At 38.1% G+C, this 26679-nt stretch overlaps 1 protein-coding gene across 1 annotated transcript; it reads right to left on the bottom strand.

The window, feature by feature from the left end:
- Nucleotides 1-7629: 7629 nt before the first annotated feature.
- On the bottom strand, nucleotides 7630-25274 carry BIRC3 (baculoviral IAP repeat containing 3). Its single transcript, XM_080643192.1, has 9 exons — nucleotides 24959-25274; nucleotides 17962-21400; nucleotides 17778-17877; nucleotides 15904-15982; nucleotides 14845-14893; nucleotides 12482-12724; nucleotides 8723-8977; nucleotides 8420-8461; nucleotides 7630-8304 (listed from the first exon to the last, which is right to left on the bottom strand). The coding sequence occupies exons 2-9, from the start codon at nucleotides 18809-18811 to the stop codon at nucleotides 8111-8113; spliced, it is 1812 nt and encodes a 603-aa protein (XP_080499318.1). The 5' UTR covers nucleotides 18812-21400; nucleotides 24959-25274; the 3' UTR covers nucleotides 7630-8110.
- Nucleotides 25275-26679: the final 1405 nt, after the last annotated feature.

A 26679-nucleotide genomic window follows, 5' to 3' on the forward strand; every position in this document is an offset into this window, starting at 1 on the left:
CTGCCCCTGTCATTTCTGTCTGCCAGTCAGTCACAGAACAGAAGGTTTTTTGTTCCAATGTTAATAGTATAAAGAAAGTATTTGTAAGTTTGTGACACAAAGAAAAGAAATGCCATGGCTCCGAATGACTAAAAACTTCCAAATATGGCACATGAGTTTTGGTAGTAGTTCAGTATTTAGTTCAAGTCACTGTTTCTCGGAAAGTTACAGAATCTTCCTTATATCTGGGGGAAATATATATAGCAAGAATTGTTCATTCTGAATTCAAGGTTATTTCTCTTTTTCAGTTCTTGTCCTGACCAAAAAAGATAATGATCATACTTAAGTATAGGGGAAAATTCGAATTTCAAACACTCAAAAGCCTTAGATATTTTTCCCCAAAAAAGTATGTAATAACTTGCAGTTATAATAAATACTACTTTGTAACTTTAATCTTGTATAAGCTGTAATTTGGTGTTAAATTTATTCAGTTAATCTTTTTCATATTTTCAGTGTAGAGTTGCTGGTGATTTTATTTTTAATATATTTTTATTGATTTCAGAGAGGAAGGGAGAGGGAGAGAAAGACAGAAACATCAATGATGCCCTGACCGGTTTGGCTCAGCGGATAGAGCGTCAGCCTGCGGACTGAAGGGTCCCAGGTTCGATTCCGGTCAAGGGCATGTACCTTGGTTGCGGGCACATCTCCAGTAGGGGGTGTGCAAGAGGCAGCTGATCGATGTTTCTCTCTCATCGATGTTTCTAACTCTCTATCCCTCTCCCTTCCTCTCTGTAAAATAAAATAAAAGCAGTTTAGAGAGTCCCAATAAAAAAAAAAAAAAAAAGAAACATCAATGATGAGAGAGAATCATTGATCAACTACCTCCTGCATGCCCTCTACTGGGGATGGAGCCTGCAACCCAGGCATGTGCCCTTGACCAGAATTGAACCCAGGACCCTTCAGTCTGAAGGCCTATGCTCTATCTACTGAGCCAAACTGGCTAGAACGAGTTGCTGGTGATTTTGAAAAATAAGTTGTATATTTCTGTTGAAGTTGCCATCCTAATAGTTTTCACATTTATGTAGAAAAGATATTTACAGGATTCAAGACAATTTTAAGGAAGAAAATAAGATTGAAGGGATTTGTCTACCAGATAATGAGTTGTATAATAAAGCCACAGTAATTAAGACAGTACTGTAGCCAAAACCGGTTTGGCTCAGTGGATAGAGCGTCGGCCTGCGGACTGAAAGGTCCCAGGTTCGATTCCGGTCAAGGGCGGGCACATCCCCAGTAGGAGGTGTGCAGGAGGCAGCTGATCGATGTTTCTCTCTCATCGATGCTTCTGACTATCTATCCCTCTTCCTTCCTCTCTGTAAAAAAATCAATAAAATATATTTAAAAAAAAAAAAAAAAGACAGTATTGTAGTAGCACAAGAATGGACAAATAAACAAAAGAACAAGATAAGGAGCCCAAAAAAGTATGTGTTGTGTGTGTACAGATAGGTAGGTAGATAGATATAGATATAAAGATATAGAATATATATATACATCTATGTAATACATATATATGAATTTGATATATGACATTGATATTAGTGATAAGAATATTAACTGTTCAATAAGTAATGCTAAATGAATGAATATTTTAATAGAAAAGTTAGATCTTGCCCAGCCATCATGGCTCAGTGGTTGAGCATGAACCAGGAGGTCACGGTTCAATTCCCAGTCAGGGCACATGCCCAGGTTGTGGGCTTGATCATCAGTGTGTGGTGTGCAGGAGGCAGCCGATCAATGATTCTCTCTCATCATTGATGTTTCTGTCTCTTCCTCTCTGAAATCAATAAAAATACATTTTTTTAAAAGCTAGATCTTGACCTAAACTATTAAAGACATTCCTGGTAGATTAAAAACTCTAAAAGTGAATAGTTATTAATCTGGGGTTTTAAATGTATTTTGTGAGTTGCAATCCATTATAGTTATTGCCATTATTGGTGCTCAAGTATTTTTAATCTTAGGTTAATAGGAATATACACATTAGTTTCTGAGTCCTTTGACATGGTCCTAATAGTCTTTGATTTCCAGGCTGATTTTGTACATTTCTATAATGTACCATTTATTCAGGGTGCCCTGGTTCCTTTAATGAAAAATGGTATTTAAAAACTATAATCTGAATGTTTGTGGTGCTCACTGTTATTGAGTTGTATTTTTTTTTATAACTTGATCCATGGGCAGAGCTGGGTAATATGGTCTTATTTTGTGCAGCTATACCAATAATATATTCAACTAGACCGTATGTATTCAACTACTTGCCTAATGGATATACTTCTGAGTGGTTTCCAATCTCTTACTATTACAAATAGTGCTGTAATGAATAGTTATGGACATAAATCTTATTTTAGGACATATTCCCAGAAATTAGATTGTTAGATCTAATGATAAATTCATAACTTTGCTAGATATGGTCAAATATCAGCATTGTTAGCATTTTGCAATCCACCCAGCAATGTATGTAAATTCCATTTTAGCTCCAATATGGCTTTTTTTTTTTCTTGCATAAAACTAGGGAAAAATAAAAGGTAATTTTTATTTGGAGAAAATAAAACATGCATTTAAGGACAAAGTTTTTGTCGGCTTAGAAACTGTCAGAATAATGCCATCATAACATTTTTCATTCTCGCATATAGGTCTGTATGCATATGTGAAAAAGATGTACATATGCATTATCTGTCCCAGAATGCATAATGCTCTGCCTTGAGGCTATCAATAGGTAGACATTGATTTTAAATGGATGTCCTTACCTTTATCATGAACAAAGAAAAACCACTTTCACAAAAAGACTTGGAAAGGGGGTGGGAGGAAATGCCCTTACCATATTTAACAATCCTTTTTTTAAGACAGTGAGAAATTTTGTAGGTGGGAAGTGGTACTAGGTTTTTTTTCCCCTTCTGTTTTTCCTTTTTCCCTACTGAAGAAAAGAAGTAGGTAATATAATAAATGTATTCAAAATATATATTTTTTACTTTGAATACTTTTTTATATTTCAATTACATTTGACAATCAATATTAGTTTCAGTTGTACAATCCAGTGATTAGACATTATATAACTTACTAAGTAGTCATCCTGGTAAATCTTGTTCCCACCTGATACCATAATAGTTATTACAGTATTGTTACCTATGCTCGCTATGCTGTACTTTACATCCCTATGACTATTCTGTAACTACCAATTTTGCATCTCCACCCCTCATACCAGTCTCATGTGGCTTCTTCTTTATATCCTTAGTTATAGGACTTCTGTTCAGCCAGGTTTAAGGCGGTTCTGAATGATGATTATTCTGTAGCTTAGTTGTAATTTTGATGTGGTTGTGGAAGGAAGCGAGTATCAATGCCACCATTTGACTAGAAATTCCTATTTCAGTATAGTTTTAATTTCTTTGCTCTATTATGAATGACATCAAAAATATTTTCATATGCATCAATTGCATATGTAAAGCTTTATTTAAATAAGTATAAAGAATGTTAGGATTGATTGTGTGGTATTGTTAAAGAATAAATTATTCTGACACTTAAGATGTCAACAAGTAAGAAAAGGTAAGGTTATTCAGGACAGAGAGATAAGACTCAATTCTGAATACAGCAGACAGCTAAGGATGTATATATAGCCAACCAGTAGAATAAGGGGGTCAGTGGGTGTAAAATTACTTAGTATGGACATCAAGTGCAGAGGGGAGGGGGCATCCTTGCTAAACTTCTGTTTTTTCCTCTTGTTAATCTGTCTTTTATTACAGTGATCTCAGCCAAGAACTCAGAAGGGTTTGGGGAAATTTTTTTTTTCCTTCCCTACATCAGTATATACTGTAGGGAAAGAAAAATCTCTACCTCTGCCCATCTTAGGTTCTTCAGCTGGGGCGCTGAAAATTAAACTGGCCAAAGCTAGATCCTCAGGTGAGGATTAGCTAAACAAAAGTTTTTGCCCAGCCCATGTGACTCAGTGGTTGAGCGTTGACCCATGAACCAAGAGGTCCCTGGTTTGATCCCGAGTAGGGGGCGTGCAAGAGGCAGCCAGTCAGTGATTCTCTGTCTTCATTGATGTTTCTATCTCTCCCTTTCCCCTTCCTCTCTCTGAAATCAATAAAACATATTTTAAAAAAACAACAAAATAAGAATAGTATTGGAGCATTCTCAGCACCATATATATATATATATTTTTTTTTAAAGTTGGAGTATATATATATATACACATATATACACACATATATATATGTGTATATATATATATACTCCAATTTCTTAAATCCTCACCACAATCCTATGAGATGTTGCTATATTATCCTCACTCCACAGAGATGCACAGTCATAGAGATGTTAAATAATTTTCCCAAGACTACTCAGCCCTAATCTGAACCCAACACGTGCACTTTTTAAAAAAATATATGTTGTTGTGTTTTTTTACAGAGAGGAAGGGAGAGAGATAGAAATATTGATGAGAGAAAAACCAATCAGCTGCCTCCTGCACCCCCCTACTGGAATGTGCCCGCAACCAAGGTACATGCCTTTGACTGGAATTGAACCTGGGACCCTTCAGTAGGCAGGCCGATGCTCTATCCACTGAGCCAAACCGGTGAGGGCAACACGTGCACTTTTAATCCCTGTGCTGTACTGCCTTTTAAAAATTGCAGTGAGTCTAAAATAAGATAATGTATACAGACACTTAGTTCATGCATGTTTAATAAATGTCAGTTTATTTTATTAATATTCTAATGTCTATATTTTGCCTTTTTAAAATGTTCTTTCCTAAATTGAAATACCTTGCTTCATTATTCAGAAAACAGTTCCAAGTCCCACCATCTACATAAGTCTTCTTTTTAACTGAGTTGATCTTCTTAAAAATTCCTTTTGGTATCTAAATTTGGCCCTTGATTCTCCATAAGTGATTATGCCTTAATAATTTACTAACAGTGGTAATTAAGGAAGAAGAAATCTCTATCACATCCACCCCACTCACAGAAAGTCATTCATTTATTCAATAAGGTCCTATTTGGGGACTCTTTCCCCTTCCCCACATGGGAGTCTACGCTGTGAGATCTTTCCCCCTCCCCTCGTGGGAGTCTATACTTGTTCTTCCTTTACTATAAAAAATAATAAAAAAATAAGGGCCTATTGTATGCCAGGCTCTGTGTCACGTGCTAGACATATACTGGTGAACAAAACAGATGGTTCTCTTTCTCATGGAAGATTTGATAGAATATGACGTTAAGCAAGTGTATAGCCACAAACTCTGATGTGTTATGAGTAACAAAAAGGCCATTTGAAAGACAGTCTAAGGCAGTCGTCGGCAAACTGTGGCTCGTGAGCCACAGTTTGCCGCTCTGTTGACTAATGAGTTTGCCGACCACTGGTCTAAGGGATGTAATTTAGGTGGGAGAAGTCAGAGAAAGCCTCTCTGAGGAAGTAACATCTAGGCTAAGTGAGACCTGAAGAATGAGTAGGACTTTGTCAGGGAAAGAGTGACTGAAAGAACATTCTAGTCAAAAACCCTGAAGCAAAAGAGCTTGTCATGTTTAGAAACTAAAGAAACCCAGTAGCTGGGAAATAGTGAGCAAGGGGAAAGTGACAGAAAATGAGGTTAAATACTATACAGGGCCATGTCAAAATCTGATAAGGAGCAGGTATATAGTTTTGCCTGGAATTTAGTAACATCCACACTGTCTGCTATGATGTGCAAGATGTCAGAAGCAATTGAATGACATTGCTTGTGGACACGAACTTAGCTAATATTGTCAAGTAACATATGGAAATGAATAAAGAGAATGGATGGAAGTTATAATGAGCATGACCTAAGTATGACATTAAGCCTGCTGCAAAGTTGTGAATTATAACATATACTAGAGGCCTAGTGCATGAATTCATGCATGGGTGGCGTCTGACCGGCCCACCCCGATGGGGGCCCATCGGGCCAGGCTGGTGGGGGGAGGGGCCACAGGCGGTTGGCTGGCCAGCCCCGCCCCTGATCAGGGTGTTGGGGGCCAATTGGGGACCGGGCAGTGAGGGGGGGGTCCTATTGGGGCCCAGATCAGGCTGGTTGGCTGCCACAGTGAGCGTCATAGCCACCAGTCATTCCGCCATTCCGGTCACTGGGCTTTTATATATATAGATTGTATATTGAGGTTTAAATTACCTACCCAATTCTGAGACCTGAAGGCCAGGTTGGATGGGGAGTGAAGCTGGAGAGACTCAAATGAATTACCACACATCAATCAGCCAAAAATGGAACTACCAGTATTAGGTATAGTGATTTATTTTTTCCAAAACAAAATTTCAATTTAACTAATACTTAGGGAAATAACAAAATGTTTGAATAAGTAAGTTGGTTATGTTAGCTATAGATTACTACAATGAGAAATGAACAAGAGTTTTACAAAATGGAGATAGAAAAGTTCAAATATTATGTTTAGTATGCAATAAGAACCGGATTTAAAAAAAAATAGGTGTTGCACAAAAGGCAAGTACTATCTGTATATCCTATAGCTGAGTTACAGATAACCTAAGCAATATTACAATACAGGCTAGTACCCCAAGAGAACCATTTGGTTAGCATGTGGCTAACCAACTGAGCCTTTGAACAGAGAGGCAAAATCAGTGATATCCCAAAGAAATAGTCTCCTAGTGTCAGAATAAGGAGATGGATTCTCTCCCCCTTGCTTAGTTCCTAATCGTCCTCTGTGCAACCTAGCATACATCTAGAACTGGCCTTTGCTTATCCCCCCAAAAGTATTCCCCACTATACAGTTACTTCTGGTTTTAAAGACCTGATAACTCTATAGGAAACAAAGGATAGAGAATTATCTTTTGAATGTGTTATCAAAAAGTAATGCATAGGAGGAAATTTTGCTGCACTGACAGTATAGAACATATTTATTTACCTGTTAGTTCCAGGGGCTGCTACCCATTGTACTTTCTAAGTCCCAGAATTAATACCAAAGTAGTGAGAATAAAACGGACTTTTCCCAATGGATAGGTTTGGCACAAGATTTCCTGACTGAATCAATAGACAAATGAATAAACAAACACTGAAAGGATTGTTTGATTTCATATCAGACATCCCATTGAATTCCATAAATTAAAGCCAGGTGTGCTCTACAAGTGTAAATGATGGAACATCTTAAAGAAAGGGACCTAAACTATCCTATATAATACAAGGCTAATATGCAAACCGATCGAACAGCTAAATGACCGGTCACTATGACATGCACTGACCACCAGTGGGCAGATGCTCCATGCAGGAGCTGCCCCCTAGTGGTCAGTGTGCTCCCACAGGGGGAGCACCACTCAGCCAGAAGCTGGGCTCATGGCTAGTGAGTGCAGTGGCAGTGGCAGGAGCCTCTTCTGCCTACGTGGCAGTGCTAAGGATGTCTGACTGATGGCTTAGGTGGGCCTAATCCATCAGTCAGACATCCCCTGCGGGCTCCCGGACTGCGAGAGGGTGCAGGCTGGTCTGAGGGACAACACCCCCCGCCCCACCGGCCTGAGATCATGAATTTCGTGCACTGGGCCTCTAGTAGTTCAATATTGAAGAGATTTTAAGTTGGTAAAGAAGGAGCCTAGGAATGCTTAAATTATCCGATATCATAGAAATAAAAATAATAAGAATAAGAGTAATTCTGATTGTTTTATTAAAACATTTCTCACATAATTCTTTACAAAAACACCATGTCCATAAAAAGTCACTCAACAAATATCAAGATATTCTATGTATAAGACACTTATCAAAAAAGAGGATCCATGTTCTTGGTTCTTAATACAACTTCAAAATATTTAAAATTCTGAAAAGTTAATTAACAAATCTTAAATTTTACTTCACTTACAATTTCAATAGCGCTGAAATTTTGATTTAGTATTGTACTTGTAGTGCTATCCCTATTTTTTGTTCACAAGAACAAAAGCATATTCTCTTGCTATCTGAAATATGTTTATATGGTTTAGCTGTATGTTTACATAAATATATTTATACTTGTGTAAAACAAAATTTTCTGAGTTGTAAATAAATTTTTAAAAATAAGGAAACTAAAGCAATATAAAAGTTAACATTTCAATATATTTTAACCCATAATGCTAAAATTTTGGATCATCTTCATGAAAGAAATGTACGAACTGTACCCTTGATTGTACCTCTGCAAATAGGACATTTTCTTAGAGAAGGGGCACAATCTTTGCAAACTACTAGATGACCGCACGGAATAAACACTATGGAAACTTCTTTGTCCATACACACTTTGCATGTTCTTTCTTCTTGTAGTCTCCTCAGTTGTTCTTCTATTGGTAAATCTAAGAAGAGAAATAAATTTTTAATAAAAGGCAATTTGGTGCTTCTCTCCCAATGAAAAGCCAAGAAAATAAGAATAATGTTTTCTACTGGTTTAAATCATTAATACTATTTTACCTGAAACATTTTCTGTGGGAACATACTTTATGTCCTGTTGCACTAGGGGAAAAAAGAAAAAAGCATCACTAGGGCAAATAAGGTTAATATTTAGTCACAGAATATATATTTTTAAAGTAACAGTTTAGACTCCAGCCAAATGCTATAAATAATTGTCATCATGTCAAGGCAACAAAAGTCTTTAGTCTTCTGTAAAATTATTAGTTTATATATTTAATTGGATTTTTTCAATAATCGCAATTATTAATAAGCATATTTTCAATTGATCTAGAAAGTTCTCAAAAGTAATTTTCTAGCACTCACCAAATAAATGCTTATATAACGTGGGGTCATTTTCTTGTAGAGAGTTTCTAAATATGGTGGCTGCAAAATTTCCTTTTACTATAATAGTATCAATCAGTTCTCTTGCTTGCAGAGGTGTCTGCGTTTTCAGTCTAATAATATCATGTTCTTGTTCATGAATCACTCCAGCAATTAGTAGACTATCCAGGATTGGAACCACACAAGTCAAATGTTGAGAAAGTGCCATTCTATTCTTCCGGATATATGATAGATCATCTTTATGAAAAAGAACACAAACATGTTCAATCTCTGTTCACAAACTTCCTTCCAGACCTACACATACAACTGAATGGAAAAAAATGACCATAATTCATAATCGGGCATTAAAGTTGATTGCTAGGTTTGGGGGTACCCAATCCCCTGTGCCTAATAACAATGTTACTTATAATACGGACTAACACTTAGCATTGTGGTAAGCACTGAGCGTGTATTTACTCATTTCATCTTCACAACAGCCCTTTGAGGTAGATACTAGTATCTTAACAGATGAGAAAACAGAGGCACAATGTGGCAAGTAAATTACTTGAGGACACACAACTAGCAAAAGTCAAACCAAGGCAGTTTGGCATCATAATCTGTGCTCTCAACCATTTGGCAATACTGCTATAAAATACAATTTAGAACCTAATAAAATGGAAATTTCTATTTAGTGAAACTGGAAAAAAATAGTCAAGATATTTAAATGATAGAATATTTTTCTTAAATTACCATTTACCATTTTAAGATGAAATTTTTAATTATTTTCCTAAATTAGACATGATATTACCATTACCTAAATATTTTGCAGTGAAAGGGGAAAGACACTAAGAGCATTTTGAAAACTAAATGCTACTTGTCAATGACACATTCCTGTCATTTAGGATCACTGTATTCTCTGAGATCTAGATTTTTTTATCTACTTGTGAAAAGTTTCCTATTTTGAAGCTCTGAAATTTTATTATCTTTTATTCTAAATTTAATAATTATCATATAGTTTTACCATGATCCATAAAGCTATTTCTGTGAAGTAACTAATAACAGAAGTTAGGTTGTCTAAAGACGTATTTGGGAGAGATTTCTAGATTTTAGAAGCACTGACTTTGTCAAGTAATAGAACACAAAAATAGAACCATTTAATAAATAATAAAATACAGGGTTTAGTAAGAAAGTCAAGGTTAGAGATAGACATTTTCAAGATAATTGAAGCTCTGAGAATAAATGAGAAAAGGACCAGAACCTAGAACAGTATCTGGCACAAGATCAATGCTCCAAAAATATAGATTGAACAAATGAACAACCAAGCCTTAGTAATTTAAAGAGCAATGGGAACAAAGAATAGAGGGGGAGAAGAATTAGAACTTAATTTATTCTGTTAAATTATCTATGTTAGAGAAATAGTGATATATTAGAAAATTAAGATATAATTTACACCTTGATGTTGAAGTATATTAGTTTTTCAATCTAAGATTAATTTTTCTAATTACATGTTCTTTAACCTAATGTAATCAATTTTCTGAAATTCTTTAAGATGTCTAAAATTGGATTGCTAGTGGCTGTATGAAAAAGTCTTATTTCAAAGTCACAGACTGTATTCTGGCTTCTAAGAGGTGAAAATACCTTAGAGGCATTTTATTCTTTTATTCTGGAAAAATATCTTTAATTTCCTCTTTATTTACATACCTGTCAAGAAATTACCCACTGTTCTTGGAAAACTTTAAAATAATCAGTAACCTAAATGAAAGTATTTTCATTCACTCATTCAAAAAACATTCCTTGAATGCAGACACTATGTGGGTAGTGTGGATATAATGTTGAACCTGAGAAGGGATCTTTTTTTTTTTTTAATATATTTTACTGATTTTTTACAGAGAGGAAGGGAGAGGGATAGAGAGTTAGAAACATTGATGAGAGAGAAACATCAATCAGCTGCCTCCTGCACACTCCCTAGTGGGGATGTGCCCGCAACCAAGGTACATGCCCTTGACCAGAATCAAATCTGGGACCCTTTAGTCCGCAGGCCGACGCTCTATCCACTGAGCCAAACCGGTTAGGGTGAAGGGATCTTTTTGACAATGCATATTATTGTATACTAGAGGCCTGGTGCACAAAATTCATGCACAGGTAGGGTCCCTAGGCCTGGCCGGTGATTAGGGCTGTTCAGGGCCTTCCGGCTGCTGGCCGGAGCCTCCCTTCCCCCAGCTGCCAGCTGCTGGCTGGGCCTTCCTTCATTTCACACTGCCCCCTGGTGGTCAATGCGTGTCATAGCAAATGATAGAACTCCCAGTTGAACTCCCGCAGGGACACTTTGCATATGAGCCTGTTAGATATATAGATTGTTGACTTGGGGTTGTATCTAGAGACTTTGTTGATTTTCTTCAGAGGAAACATAACTATTTTATAGCTGGATGGCTTTAGACTTCATGGAGTCTATAAACAATTGTGGAGATGGATGTTCTCTTCTTTGAGCAGTTGTTCACTGATGACCAATGGCCAAAACTGAAGAGACTACAGGAAGGACTTGCAGCCTGATCTTCACTTCACAGTGAAAAAGAGAACTTGAGTAGGGTGGGCAGAGATGAACTTGGACTATTTTGCCGCTGAATTGGTGGTATGTAAGGCTATAACTTACACTTTGGTAAATAAATAATGCTGTATTACTGAAGGCTGATATGTTTGCCTGGGTTGGTCAGAAGGCAAAGCCACCTTAGTGGGCAAGAGTAGGTTTACTCAGGAATGGAGTAAACAATCTCACTGTCAATCATCCTGGGAAGAAATAGATCCCAGATGGCCTTGGGAATAAGAATAAGGGGCAACCTCTTTTCTCCTTCTGGGCTTACTGGATATTTGGGGACCTGAGCCTTGATTAGGGAAAACATGCTTTCCTGTTCATTAGTATAAATGGCCAGAGCTATGCAGAGATAAACCAAAAGCTAGGAAGAGAGATTTGTGAGGATGGGCTTCAGGGAACCAAGAGCCATTTGTGCCATAGTGCTCTTCTGTTATCCCTAAATCTCCAGTAAGAGCTTATAAAAGTTGCAGTCTGTTTTTAGCTATGTTGAAAGGACTCTCAGAACTGGTCCATGCTTGGGGAAGAGTGGCAAAGGAGAGATCATCTCTTTGTCTAGGCCACAGTGATGGGAGCAATGAGAGCAACCAGTTGAGACCGGACATGCTCTGAGGAAGAGTTTTGGTGAAAGGCAATATAGTAAAGGCAATAGAGTAGCAGACAAAGCTAGTATGGAAGGACAGGGGTAAGTTACCTCGAGAGAATGTGAAACAGTACCTATCTTAGGACTCCCCTAAATACTAGACGGCACTAGGAAGGGAAACTCAGCTCTTGTCTAGGCAGGTAGCAGACTTCATCATAATTTGTACATTAATTTATAGTCACAGGCTAAGACATACTATTATGCCAATATTAAAATTAATGTTACTGATCCCATCTCAGTTTAAAGCAAGCAACTGGCCTGAGGTTAAAAACATGCCAAGAATTACATGCATAATCAACTACCCAGAATAAAAATATAAATTAAGAAAAAGCAGGGGGAAAAATGCTCTCATTAAGTATATACATTTCGATTTACTAAGCAATTCAAATATATTTTAATGTGAAGAAATTCTTCAGAATACTAATCGTAAGAAAAATCTGATTGCATTGACTATGAGTATATTTTCAATAACTTATGTGCAGTGACATCAAATTCTTATGGAAATAGAGACTGTACTAACAAATAGGTGTACCTGATTCTTCTTCCTCAGTTGCTCTTTCTTTCTCCTCTTCCCTTATTTCATCTTCAGCATAAAGTAAATCTAATACAAGATCACTGACGACTTTATAATTCTCTCCAGTTGTTAGAATTTTACTCTGAACTGTCTGTTTTACCAGCCTTCTACTGAAGCCCATGTCCAAAGCAGCTTTAACCACAGGTGTATTCATCATGACCGCATCTTCCGAATGGTTTTCTCCAGGTCCATAATGAATAACTATATGGAATAAAGGATTTAACACATATTGGAATAATGTGTATATTTTTTAAATTAAAAGTTATTACAATTTCAAAAACATAGAGCCCAAGAAACATAAAGGTACTATTTTGTATTAACTTCATTAAATTTAAAATAATGATAAGTACGTTCAGTCACTAGAATAAGAATATGGAATATTGTATTCAGATACAAAATATGATTTATCCGGCATAACTATGAGTATGAGAAGGAATGTCGGGGATCACCCCCAGCAGAACAGAGGTCCTTTTTTTCCCATGTTGAATGAACAAATGAGCTTTCTAAATCAAATATGTTTCACATATTTCCAAAAGAGGCCATTGTCATCGCTCACCTTTATTACTGCAATGGCCTCTTTCAGTATTGCTCCCATCTAGTTCGTTCTCAACATTGCAGCCGGAGTGACATTTTAAAAACAGAAATCTGATTATGTCACACTCCTTAAATTCCACCAACAATTCTATTGTCCTTAGGATTGTGGCGTGTAAGATCTCACACCATCTCTGGACCCTGTTTACTTCTTTATCCTCATCTCTCGCCACTTGTTCATTTGCACAGTACACTCTAGCCCAGGAGTTGCAAACTGATGGATTTCTCACCATTTACTCATTTGTATTCTATACTCTAGTCCAGAAGTCACAAATTCTGCCTACAGTGCTGACTACTCTTACTGCTGACCTGATTCATTCATTTATTTGTTTGCAAGTCCTCCTTCTGACGATACAGAGTTTTGTTCCGTTCTTCAAATGTGCCTGTTCTCTTTTGTCACTGAAGTCTTTCATGTGCTGTTCTTTCTGCCTGGAATATTCTTTCTTCCCTTTGTCACTTGGTTAACTCCTATTGGTCCCTGTGATTCTATGATAAGACCAATACTTCCTCTAATCTGAAGCCTTTTTTATCTTTCCTCATGCACTCTCAGAGCACACTTACCTTTCCCACCACATCCCTCTCTCCTATCTATGTATTTGTCTGTATCCCTTTGCCTATTAATTAGCTCATGAGACAGGAGTTATGTTTATCCTGTTCTCTGGCCTATCCTCAGAAGAGCAGATACACAATAAATATTCATTGACTTTAATTGAACACTAGATAATAGAATAGAAGCGCTTGTTCCAATATAGACTCTATCACCTTTTAGGTTTAAGGTGATGGACAGATCACTTAACCTCTCTGAGCCTCGGAGTTTCTATTTGAAAATAATATTTTCTACCCTTTCCATTTCATGGAAAGAATATGTGAGCAAGCTAATGTTACAGTGCATCTGTTCCCACACTGGTCTGAGAACAAGGGTTAGGCTGGATCTATGTAGTTTGTTAAAACAACAGATACTCAAGCCCTGCCCTTAGATAACTATGATTTAATTCAGTAGGTTTGAAATGGAGACTAGAAATCTGTAATATTTTTTAAAGTTCCTTAGGCAATTATGATATGCCCTAAAGTTCGAGAAATACCAACTTAATGTATTTGAAAATGTACTGTAAATTATAAATCATACCACAAATATCTATACTAATAAAAGGGTAATATGCTAATTAGACCAGATAGACCAGACGTCTCCCAGACATCCTTCCTGACAAAGCCGGGGCCTGTGTGGTGCCGCCTGGGTCCCGGGTGCCTGCGGTGGGGCAGAGGGAGGGAAGCCGTGTCCCAGGTGCCTGCGGCTGGTCAGAAGGAGGGAAGCCCGGGTCCCGGGTGCGGGGGCCGAGGCAGAGGTGGTTAGGGGTGATCAGGCAGGCAGGCAAGCAGTTAGGGGCATCAGGCAGGCAGGCAGAGTGGTTAGGGGTGATCAGGCAGGCAGGTGACTGGTTAGGGGCGGTCAGGCAGGCAGGCAGGCACATGAGTGGTCAGGAGCCAGCGGTCCCAGATTGCAAGAGGGATGTCCGACTGCTGGTTTAGGCCCGATTCCTACTAGCAGTCAGACATCCCCTGAGGGGTCCCAGATTACAAGAGGGTGCAGGCTGGGCTGAGGGACTCCCTCATCCCCTGTGCATGAATTTCGTGCACCGGACCTCTAGTATATTATAACTATTATCAAATTTCTATCTTAACAGTACCAAGTGGTTCTATTTAAATGTGGCAATTATTATCATTGTACATACTTGGTGACTCTGCATTTTCATCTTCTGGATTGTCTGAAGTAGATAACAGCTACAGGGGGAAAAGGTATAAAATTAAAATATAAATCTTATCCATTGCAACAAAAATAAATAAAGAGGCCTATTTTATTCAACTTACTGACTTGTTTATTGGCAAAATAATTTTTTATGTCAAAAGCACTATTTTTAGCAGTTATTTCCTAAGCCATAAGTTAATAGCATTTCTTTGTGTATGTGTGTATATATATGAACATATAAATTCTATTTTTATTAAGGCAGGAGAAGGGCTAGATCTTTTCAGCGATCTATGAAAATCATTGTTTGCCTTTCATCCCAAATATCTTACATTTCCTGGATCACCCTTTGGGATAAGTTGGACTCTATATCAGTTCCATTTGCTATGCTTAGAAAGTGTTTGGTCCTCAAACTATATAAATTCTTATTTGCTTTTCCAGGAAGATTAGAAAGAACAATACAATTCTCTTTCTCAAGTCTTTTCAAGAAAAATTAATATAGTAAACCATTATAATTCTACTATCCCCTCCACCCAATTTTTTTCCTCAAATAATTTTATTGCAACTTCCTTAGAAAAATGCTTAGAGAGAAATATAACTTAAATATTATTTTTCAGGAGGTTTCTAATCCTGAATCTGTCTTTATCCTAAAAATAGTACTCTATGACCATGCTGGGTGTTGTAAAAAAGAAAACTTTTGTGGGGGTGTATTTCTTATCCAAGGACATTTTTTCCATTTATTTTTAGAGAGTGGATGGGATGGAGGGAGGGGAAGAAAGAAGAAGAAAGAGGAAGAGAGAAGGAGAGAGAGAGAAACATCGATGTCGACTGACGGGGCCAAGGATTGAACTTGCAACTTGGGTACATGCCCTTCCCTGGGAATCCAACTGGAGACCCTTAGGTGGGCAGGCTGACACTCTAACCACTGAGCACACCAGCCAGGGCAGAAACGTATTTTTAAAGCAAGTCTTGCCTTTGTAGTAAAATACTCCTCTCTATTACAAAATAATTTATCTGTTGTTAATCAACGATTAAAAAAAGTCCCTACCTGTTCAAGTAGATGAGGGTAACTGGCTTGAACTCGACTGATGAACTCTTGTCCTTTAACTCGTATCAAGTACTCACACCTAAAATGTAAACAAAATGAAGTTTGAAGAGTTATTTGAATCTGGCCATTTGTAGGCTGCTAAACATTTTAAATTAACACAAATAGGCATATAACCATTTGACTATTCATCTAGCATATGGGAAGTGTTGTTAAGAGATACTGAAGTCAAAGGCAAGAGGATGTAAGCAAGAAGGCTGTACCTGGTAATACTGTTCATATATTAGCTTTATATGCTTAAAAGATGAAAATATATACAAAGGGGGACAAGAAGAAAGAATGGGGAAGCTAAACATTATTTTCTATTAAGTCAGATATTCACAAGTTTGACATTTTCTAGATCAGTGGTCGGCAAACTCATTAGTCAACAGAGCCAAATATCAACAGTACGATTGAAATTTCTTTTGAGAGCCTAATTTTTTAAACTTAAACTTCTTCTAACACCACTTCTTCAAAATAGACTCACCCAGGCTGTGGTATTTTGTGGAAGAGCCACACTCAAGGGGCCAAAGAGCCGCATGTGGCTCGCGAGCCACGGTTTGCCGACCACTGTCCTAGATAATACACATCCATTGTCAAATTTAAGTAAAAAATTAATTCATGACACTACCAAAGCAAATTTAACATTCTTTTTACATATTCACAAAAAGCATCACTTTTAAGACATCTATGTAAAGTATTCTTTATCCCTTCATAATTTTTGAAATCTGAAATATTTGTGGAGCACTATGTTGCTGCAAATGAAGATACAGTTTTTTATTTAAAACATATGTAATGAAGTTAAGATGCCAAGTTTAGTAATCAACATTAAAAATACTAAAAGTTTTGACCATGAAAAATATAATTATAGGCCACCTGATTTTAATAAAAAGGAGTGTAAACAAGTATGGAATAATCAAAAGTATAAGACATGACAATAAAAAGCTAGGTAGTGATAAAAAAGCTAAATGCGATGGATCTATATGTACCCTGATCACCCCATTTAATATTGCAACCTGCCTGGCACTTCTGATCTCCCTTACCCTGCTCTGTTTTCTTTTTATCCATAGTACTTATTACCTTCCAACATGCTACATAGCTTCTTTATTAAGGTTATATTGTCTGCCCTCTCCTGCTGTAAAATCAGTATGAAACCGTAAGTCTTGGTTTTGTCCCACTAAGTATTTTAAGTGCCCGGAACAATGCCTGGCAATAGATGGCTGATTAATATTATTGAATGTTGAATGAATGGAAATATGTGCAAGATATAAAATTGATTGAGAAAGAGCCTCAAAACAATATATATAATATATCGTTCATGTAGAGAAATTATATACATTTATCTATATACAGTGTCCCAAAACACTTCAACAGTTGATAGCTCAATTTTGAAAATGAAATGTGTTTTAATATATACTGCCTTTAAAACTATTTAAAGGCATTTTTGGGGGACACCCTATATGTACATATGCATAAGAAGATTTTGGAGGATGTTCACTAAAATGGTAACTGTAGCCATCTTTAGGTTGTGAGTTCTGGGCATTTTAAATTTTTTGTCTCTGTACTTGTTTACAACATGTGATTTTGGTTTTATAATGAGCATATATTATTTAAAAATATATATTAATTATACAAAAAAATTCTAAACTTATTTCTTCTTTGTCTTAAATTTCCATCAAAATATTTTAAGTAATTATTTTTCTAAGCAATGCATCCTAAATTTACTCACAAATGTATGTTTGAAACAAAGAATCAATTAACAGCTGACTACAAGGTAAACACATATAACCCATCTCATTATAATCACACACATTTGCAGAGAATTTCAAAACAATTACCTTGGAAACCATTTGGCATGTTGTACCCATGGGTCATCTCCAGATTCCCAACACCTCAGTCCACCATCACAGCAAAAGCATTTGACATCATCATTATGACCTAAAATTGATGTTGGACCAAAACTTATAATTTGCCCACTAAAATGTATAAAACATTTTTAATTTTTTAGGTTGAGTTTCTTACCCATATAATAAAAACCTGCACTTGCAAGCTGCTTAGGATGAACTCCAACACTAGAGGGCCAGTTACAGAATGTCCTGAAACGGGCGGCCTGCGTCTGCATGCTCAGATTAGAAACACTGTATCTTGAAGTGTCTTGAGGCCGACTTTCTAAAAACGGGCATTGGGGGAAATGTCTCAGGTGTTCCGACATAGCATCATCCTTTGGTTCCCAATTGCTCAATTTTCCACCACAGGCAAAGCAAGCCACCCTGTCTCCAGGTCCTATGTAGTAAAAACCTGCTTTTGCCAGATCTGTCGGCGACAGGAAGGTCAATGGCCACGTCTGGAAAGTAAGTAACCTGGCGTTTTCCGTATTCATTATACAGTGGTTGGGACTTCTCAAGGCAGACATATCTTGATTTGGTGTGGAGTTTATAGGGCTTGAGGGAAAGCTTGAATAAGAGCCACTGAAATAACCACTGTTTTCCGAACTTGGAAATACTGAATGTGTGGAATTTGTTCCTGAGGAAGGCAAATTAAGCGGAGAGGTGGCTCCCAAAATGTTACCTGAATTTAGTTTCTGAACAAAGCCACAGCTAGGATACAATTTTTTATGCTTTTCAATAGGTTTGTCTCCTTGTTTCCAGTTATCCAGCATCAGGCCACAGCAGAAGCATTTGACCTTGTCATTCACACCAGTGTAATAAAAACCAGCCCGAGCAAGACTCCTTTCTGAGACAGGAACACCAGCGGGGAAAGTCGAGTATGTAGACATTCGGTATAGTTCGCATGAAAAGTCGTATTTCATTTCAGACATGTTGGTGCTTTTCATCAACTTTGATAAGAATTCGCTATTTTCTACTATGTTCATAAAGGAATGGATGAGGAGGAAAAGGGACTAGTCTTTCTCTAGGGAGGTAGTTTTGTGCATGGCTTTGATTTTTCTAGTTTTAGTTCTAGGTTGAACACCTAGAATGGAAATATTTTGTCCTTTTTTCTCCTATGTCTTCAGGGTTTCAGCACAGTGAGATTAAAATCCTGCATTGATACATCTTAAGGAACAATTATGCATAACAGCACCTTTGTATGATCATACAATGTAAGCATGACGCTCTATAGTACCTTGTGATGAAAATGCAAACCCTTCGTAAGTGTAGACAGCTTTAGGTCAGCAAGATGCCATTTAGTGTCAACAGTCAGGTCAATGCACTAGAAGAACGTTTCAATGACGTTCAGCCAGCCTAACGATAAAATGTCTGACTCACACAGCTAGCTTGCTCCCATGGTGGAAAGTTATGCTTGATAAGTACTCTACAGAAAATAAATACTCTAACTATGTTTGTTTTATTTAGATTGTGAAATTTGGTAGTGGGGAGGGGGGCGGTAGAAGGCATAAGAGAAAAAGAATGCAGTACCATAGTTCACTGATTCTAAGATGCATGTTTTAATATCTGTTATCAAGAGGTATCTTAAAATTAATGCCATATTGTATTTTAATTAGCAGCATTTTTATTTCTTAGAGGTACATAAAATTATGGTATACCTTATAATTGACTAGAGAGAGGCCTGGTGCACAAAATTCGTGCACTTGGGGGGGTCCCTCGGCTGGTCTGCACCCTCTCCCAATCTGGGAGCGCTCAGGGGATGTCTAAGCCGGCAGTCGGACATCCTTAGCGCTGCTGTAGAGGCAGGAGAGGCTACCGCCACCGCCCCTGTACTTGCCAGCTGTGAGCCCAGCTTCTGGCTGAGCAGAGCTCCCCCTGTGGGAGTGCACTGACCACCAGGGGGCAGCTCCTGCATGGAGCATCTGCCCCTTGGTGGTCCGTGCGCATCATAGTGACCAGTTGTTCTGCCATTCGGTCAATTTGCATATTAGCCCTTTATTATATTAGGATGACATCTTAGATTCAGTGAAATATAGTATATCCCAAATCTTGCTCAGATTAAGTAATTTTTCTTCCTACAATCATTTTAATAAGGAGAACAAAGCAATCCAAACTTTTCTTCCAGATAGAGCTTAAGTAGTAACAGAATTAACTGATAAGACATCTTAAGCCCTGATTTTAAAATTTATTAAAGAATAATTATTTCTCATAAATAGTCAGGAACCTGGTTGCTTTGCAATAGAGATACCATTAGATCTTACTTAGCAAATTAGACATTCTATTTTATTTGCTCAGTGGGTCTCTGAAATTCAGCTTCATGCTGTTGAGAGCTAACATCAAATCTTCCACTCTGATAGTGGATTTAGTATTAAGACAATCAAAAGTGCCAAGTCTGTAGGCTAAGATGGATAGCCAAATGGTACAAATATGGCATGGTCAGAAAGTATTCCCCAGATAGCACACCTTGAACTGGAAATTATCAAGACAAAATAATAATAAATTTACTTTGTCACAATCCACTCCTTTTGAACAGCAGAGACCTAAAAACTCAGCATATCTCAATTATGACTAGCTACTAGTGAATAGGTTCTGCATCAATAATATCAGCAATGACCAATAAACAAGTCATCATGGTTTTTCTAGCAGTAATTTGTAAGCACTGTTTCCTGTTGGGATCTTTCTTTTGTTTTTATACTGAGATTTTCCACTGCAGACTTTAATGCTTTATTTCCAGGTGGCAAAAAACAAAACAAAACACCCATATCTCAAAGGTGAGTTATTGTATCTAATTTCAGTTTTTCACTCGTCAAAAATTTTACACATTGTTATATCACCTTCTTGGGGTTTATTTTTGTCTCTGTGTAAATTTTACTTCTGAATAAGGTTGTTCCTTTATCAAAATGTAACCATCTAGCCATCATTCTTATTCTTATCAATCTCAGAGATAATAGCCCATTTGAACAAACTAAAATACCAATAGTCTTATTATCAATGGTTAGATAATTTATTCACCAATCATCAAGTTCATCTTTCCTACTTTGTCTAAATTTCTTGTACTTAACAAAAAGTTTTGTTCTTGACATTTCTTTGTGATTGTAGAAATCTTTAAACATGTCAAAGGTCTTGTTTGCATATATTTCTAATTTAACAGAGGGTTGAATATTAACTCTTTGTTCTAGATAACTGTCATTCATTTCTAAATCTTTAACAAACATAGGTACTTTTTTTTCTAGTCTACACAGCAGCCAGATTGCTCAGCCAGTTTTGAAGAGTATTTCAACAATGTGTCCCAAGTAAAATCACTTCTCCACAGTCAAATTAAAAAAACTCAATATTACTTTCTTGTTATACTTCACATAACTAGATCATATTTTTTAAATGATAACATTCTTTGGATGCCACAAACTCTAATTAACTACTTAATTTGTTTATTCATGCACAAAACTACCTCCCGGAGATTAGACTAAGTCCCTTTAAGGATTTTAGGCCTCCATGTTGAGCTGTTTTGATTTACAGGAAAAAAAAAAATGGAAAAACTCTAAAAGACGTAAAACAGTTTGCTTCCTTTGTAAAACCTGTTTAAAAAGAGAGAGGGAGAGACAGTTTTAAAAGTCAAATAATTCATAGAATACAATGATATTTTAAAAAAATATTTTCTCCAAAATAGAGCATCAGTATTTACTGATTGTCCACTGTGTACAAGGTGCTGTACTACACATGGCAGAAGCCAAGAAATCCCAGACAAAAACCAGAGAGCTCAAATGAGAAGCCAGGAGAGGTATTATGTTTGGCTTACACAGAATTAACTATAATATTTTACTAATTTTTTAACTTTTTTATTTTAAAATTAACTTATACTTAGAGAAACCTTACAAAAATAACAGTTCCCACATACCATGTACTCAACTTCCCCAAAGTTAAGATCTTACATAACCATAGTACAATTATAGGAACCAGGAAATTAGCATTAATACAAAGCTGTTAATTAATCTGTATGCCTTGTTTGAATGTCACCAGTTTTCTAAATAAGTACATTTTTGGACCACAGTATTTTTATTTGTTAAATTTTTATATCTTTTTAATGATAAGAGAGAGAGAGAAACATCAATGTGACAGTGAAACATCGATCAGTTGCCTCCCACCCACACCTCAACTGAGGATCAAACCAGCAACCTGGGCATGTGCCCTGACCAGGAATCGGACCAGCAACCTTTACAGGACAATGCTTAACCAACTGAGCCACACTGGCCAGGGTGGGGCCACAGTATTTTTAAATGTTTTTGTTAATTACCAACATTTTTTAAAAGTAAAAGACTTCCCATAACATTCCCTAGTTTAGAATGTTAGAAAAATTAGAAGATCTGGCCACATGGGGTCTACATTCCTGCATGGCAACAACCAGCCAGCTCTGAGCAGGTCTGCACCTTGTAGAGAGGGCACGTGCTCTCCAGTTTGGCACCATACTTTCACTCCTCGGTATGGAGACTGACTGTCAGATGCTATTTGTCACTGAGCTGGCTCCCCTGATTTCTTATCGTAGAATTATGAGGAAAGTGCAACTGTCCTAATGCCTGTATCTATCAAAAGTAACAAAATGAAAGGGAGACAAAGAGGAACACATGTTTAGAGAAAAATGAGAATACCATATTTCTTTGTGGAAAGGAAGAACATCCCTTCATGTTTACATATGTGTTTTTGTTTAAAAGAGACACCCACAGTTTTGTTCATTTATATCACTTGCCTGGCCCCTATGTGTTTGAGATTGCAAATCCCTTACACGAGGGGTGGGGAACATCTGGCCCATGGGCTGTCTAAGGCCCTTGAAATCGTTGGGCCTGGCCCTGCCAAGGCATTAGGGGTGAGTTAATTAAATGTTTGACCAAATATACTGGGCTAATTTTTAAACTGATAATTTTGTATGGCCTGTGAATGATGTTATCCAAATGGCCCTTGGCAGAAAAAGCTCCCTACCCCTGCCTTACCCAGACCTTACCTAAAGAAGCTTTGGTGTGGAAAGAAGGCATATGTTTATGGAAAATTACAATATATACACAAAAATCTGCCAAGATGCCAACCCTGGATCAGTTCAAACTGTCTTAACCATTTCCAACACCTAGACTTCCAAATGTTGCTGGGGAAGATCTGCAGCCTTGCAGACTGGGACCAGCATGACTTCAGGCATCACCATTCCTAACAATTCTACTTACCCCTGGTCAGCTCCTATCCCACTGCCCAATGCAACTCTTCTAAACCTTCAATGTTCTCACATTTCTCCTCCAATGCTCTCCATCTTGCTTTCAGTAGATAGCTTTGCCTTCTATCGCTCACAACCTACTTGCTACCTCAGATAACAACGCTTGCTCCTTTACATCCCCCTCCTCCCCCGCCACTGCCTCAGAAATCTTGCTCTTAACCTCATCCCCCTCATTTGTTCAACTCTCACTCTCTGTTGGCTCTTTCCCTTCAATATAACAAGCATGCTTAAGTCTGTCCCAACTTTCAAATAAAAACAAACCAAAAAATCCTCTTTGAACCCCCCCCCCCCCACTTTCCACTCTAGCAACTATCCTGTTATCTCACCTTCTTTTCACAGCCAAGTGAACTGAACAAGTGTCTATAGTTAAGGTCTCCCACTATAATTGGCTTTAGCCAGCACCACTTAAAACTAATCTCAATATTTACAAAACCAGCTTCTTTGCCAAAACCAATGGAAATTGTGTTTTACACTGGAGCCCACTTCCTCTTAAAATACTCTGTTCCCCTGGATTCTAATACCTCTCTATTGGATTTCCTCTTTCCTTCTCGGTTTGGCTCAAGTCCCCAACCTCTTCTCTTTTTATTCTTGTCATTTCCGGTGAGCAATCTCTCTGAGCCCAGAGCTGCTGGGTATCTCTCCCCTCTTGGGCACTTAGTATATCCTTATCTCCGACACTGTAGGATAAATTTGCTTTTTTCCCCTGCCTCTCCCTAGACTGTGAGCTCCTTCAAATCAGAACTATGTTTCAACTTTGTACCAGCTCTCCCAATCACAATATCCACCCAGCCTGCCATATAATGCAGACACTAAGACTTTTTGTTGAAGAAATGAATGTTGGCAAACTTGACTGAGCCCCCCATAACCACAACACCCTCATTCGCATCGTATTAAGGATATCAATTTTATATTAATGACCACAAAGTCTGCACAGTGATGGTTCAATACCAGGCTTTGGAGTCAAACATCTTGGGTTTCCAATACCATTCAGTCTTCCCTGACCAGGGTGTGTAACCTTGGGCAAGTAAATCTCCCTGAGCCTGAGTTTCCTCCCTGTCAATAGAGCTAATTATGGTAACTGCTTCTTAAGATTGTGAGAACACCTGTAAAGTCTTCAGAGGAAGTGCTAGCATATACTAGGTATTAGCAACATCTAATGTTAGCAATAAATAACAGCAAACTAAGTTAATATTATTGTTAGCATAAGGCAAATGCCTCCAGCCCTTTACTAAAATTAAGAGCACTACAGAATTTCCATACTGATCACCAGAAAAACTATCAAAAATCGGCTTCCTGCCACCACTTGGGAACATTCCTCCATTTATTCGTTAAATATTTTACTGAGATCTTACAATGCTTCGATGCTTCGGGCTCTGTTCTGAGGCTTACCTGGCATACTCAAAGACCTGGTGGTGATACCTCTTGGCGAGCAAAGTAAACCAAATAGCAAAGCTTCCCCAGCTCAATGGCTCGCCCCAAAAGTAAAACAAACTGAGCACCCGGCAGGAGGCGGACGGAAAGTGAGTGCGGGTGAAGGCAGCGCGGGCCGCCGGCACCCCTGGCGCACAGGAACCCTGCGGCCCGCGCCCAGCGCCCAGCGCCCAGCGCCTCTCGTGGGTTGACAGCGAAGAGAAAAGACGCCCGGCTCCCGGGACCCACTCTTTTGCTTGTCCCTGATCCGCCGACCTGGAGCGGACCTCTGGGCCCTGCAGCGGTGTTTGATGACCGCGCAACCCCGCTGACCCCCGGCCACCTCCGCGGCCCCGCGCGCCTCTAAGCGGAGCAACCCGGCGTCCCCTACCCGGGCGGGGGCGGTGGGTGGGGGAGAGGGTTCACGCATATGCGCATGCACGGCCTCGCTGCAGCCCTTGTCACCCACCTGCTGCCCCAGGCCGAGGTGCGCCGGCGGAACCTGGAGCCTTCTCGGTGACACCTGTGGGCCGGCGGCTCCGTGCGGGCTGCAGTCTCACGCCGCCTTTTAATGTTCACCCCCTCCACACCCGCCTCCGCGCCGCACAGCCGCGCTCTCCACGCCCCCCAGCGGCGGGTGCTTTCCTCTCCAGGACTAGGGGAACTCCAGGGTGGTAACCACAGACACTTCCCCTTCCTCGGGGATTTCCATGACCTAAAAGCACGACTATTTCTTAACCTTAGCGTATTCGGGGGGCGTTTACTGAAAGAACCTTTGCTTCGTTGTTCGTGGATCAGAGGAAATATTGATAACCCGTGGAGAGAAGATGATCGTTGGTCAGCCTGACTGGAAAAGGTCCATCTCGCATGTCTATTAAAACAACAACAACAACACGAAATTTTGTGAAACCTTTATGATAATGTTTAACTTTTTGTTCTAATTGAGAAAGTAAGGCATGAGTGGAAATACAATGGCATGCAAAAAGATCGCATGATTCTCCTTTTCAGTTTATTTTTACTCTTTTAAAGACTGAGATCACCTTATTAGTTTCCTGCATTGAAACTTTTTTTGGTTGGTTGGGTGTTTTTATAACTGGGGTAGAGTTGTCTATAAAAAAAAGGCCACCTTTTGTCTCACCAGGGAGATCTCTAAGTGAAAGCAATATTCTCCTGGAAACGACGTCCGAGTCTCATTGCACTGCCACGTTTTCCTTAACCTCCCTGACTAAGCAGGAAGTTGACGCAACTTTTTCTAGGACAGAGTGTGCCCGGGAGAGCTCATGAACTGGGAGCGCTCACTGGACTTTGCTGTCTTCCAGGAGATCCAAGGTAATCAGGAAGCAGAAGCAGAACCCACAATATAACCCATGAAGTCATTAAGAGGGACGCCCATTGCATTCACCGCAGCTGGGATAACCTCGCTCCTTTCAGCTGGAATTTTATCAGAAAGATTAAGTTGGTCTATGGTGTAGAGATTTCACCCCACCTTTGAACCCGCTGAGCTCAAAACTATAAGCCATTTCAATTCAGCTTTGAGATGATGGAAACATTGTGCGGGCCTTATACGCTTTTGATCATGTACCCACCAAACGTATTTTGAAAAACTCTTATTTCCCTGGGACATTTTAAAGTTGATATTAAAACATAAGAGTTGTCATGATTGCTAAGGTACTACAAAATGTAGGCATAGATATTTTAGAATAAAATTGATCTAGCTCTATTTTACACGTATTGGATGGACTATAAATACCATAGCCATTTGATACCTACTGCCATCCCTTCGATAATTAACATCTCAGTTCATCTTTAATAATTGAAAATTTTAAACAATAAAGAATTAAAAATACATAAATAAAAGCTAATACTGTAAAAATAATTGAAAAATTTATATTATTGCCTTTTGTACTTGAACATTCTACTTCTCCCACAGAATATTAATATATATTCATAATGGACATCTTTATGATCACTCTGGCACATATTTCTGAAACAATATGTGTTTAAATTAAATTTAATATTTTTCCCTGTGATCTAAGTGTTAAAGAAAATTTTCTCCTTGATTGCATTATCATGTATATTACTTTTGGTACTTATTACACAATTGGTCAAAACAATATAAATATATTATAAATGCTGATAATTACTAAAGATAAGATATAAAATTATATTATAAATGCAATCTTAATGAGG

Source organism: Plecotus auritus (genome assembly GCF_963455305.1).
Source record: "Plecotus auritus genome assembly, chromosome: 9".
Classification (NCBI taxonomy): Eukaryota; Metazoa; Chordata; class Mammalia; order Chiroptera; family Vespertilionidae; genus Plecotus; species Plecotus auritus.

Bases quoted from the DNA above. Each gene is read 5' to 3' on its own strand.
- BIRC3 (XM_080643192.1), bottom strand. From the start codon at position 18,811: ATGAACATAGTAGAAAATAGCGAATTCTTATCAAAGTTGATGAAAAGC. The intron at 17,878-17,961 runs GTAAGAAACTCA...CATCAATTTTAG, and splicing joins TGCAGGTTTTTATTATATGG to GTCATAATGATGATGTCAAA. The intron at 8,462-8,722 runs GTGAGTGCTAGA...TTTTTCCCCTAG, and splicing joins GTTATATAAGCATTTATTTG to TGCAACAGGACATAAAGTAT.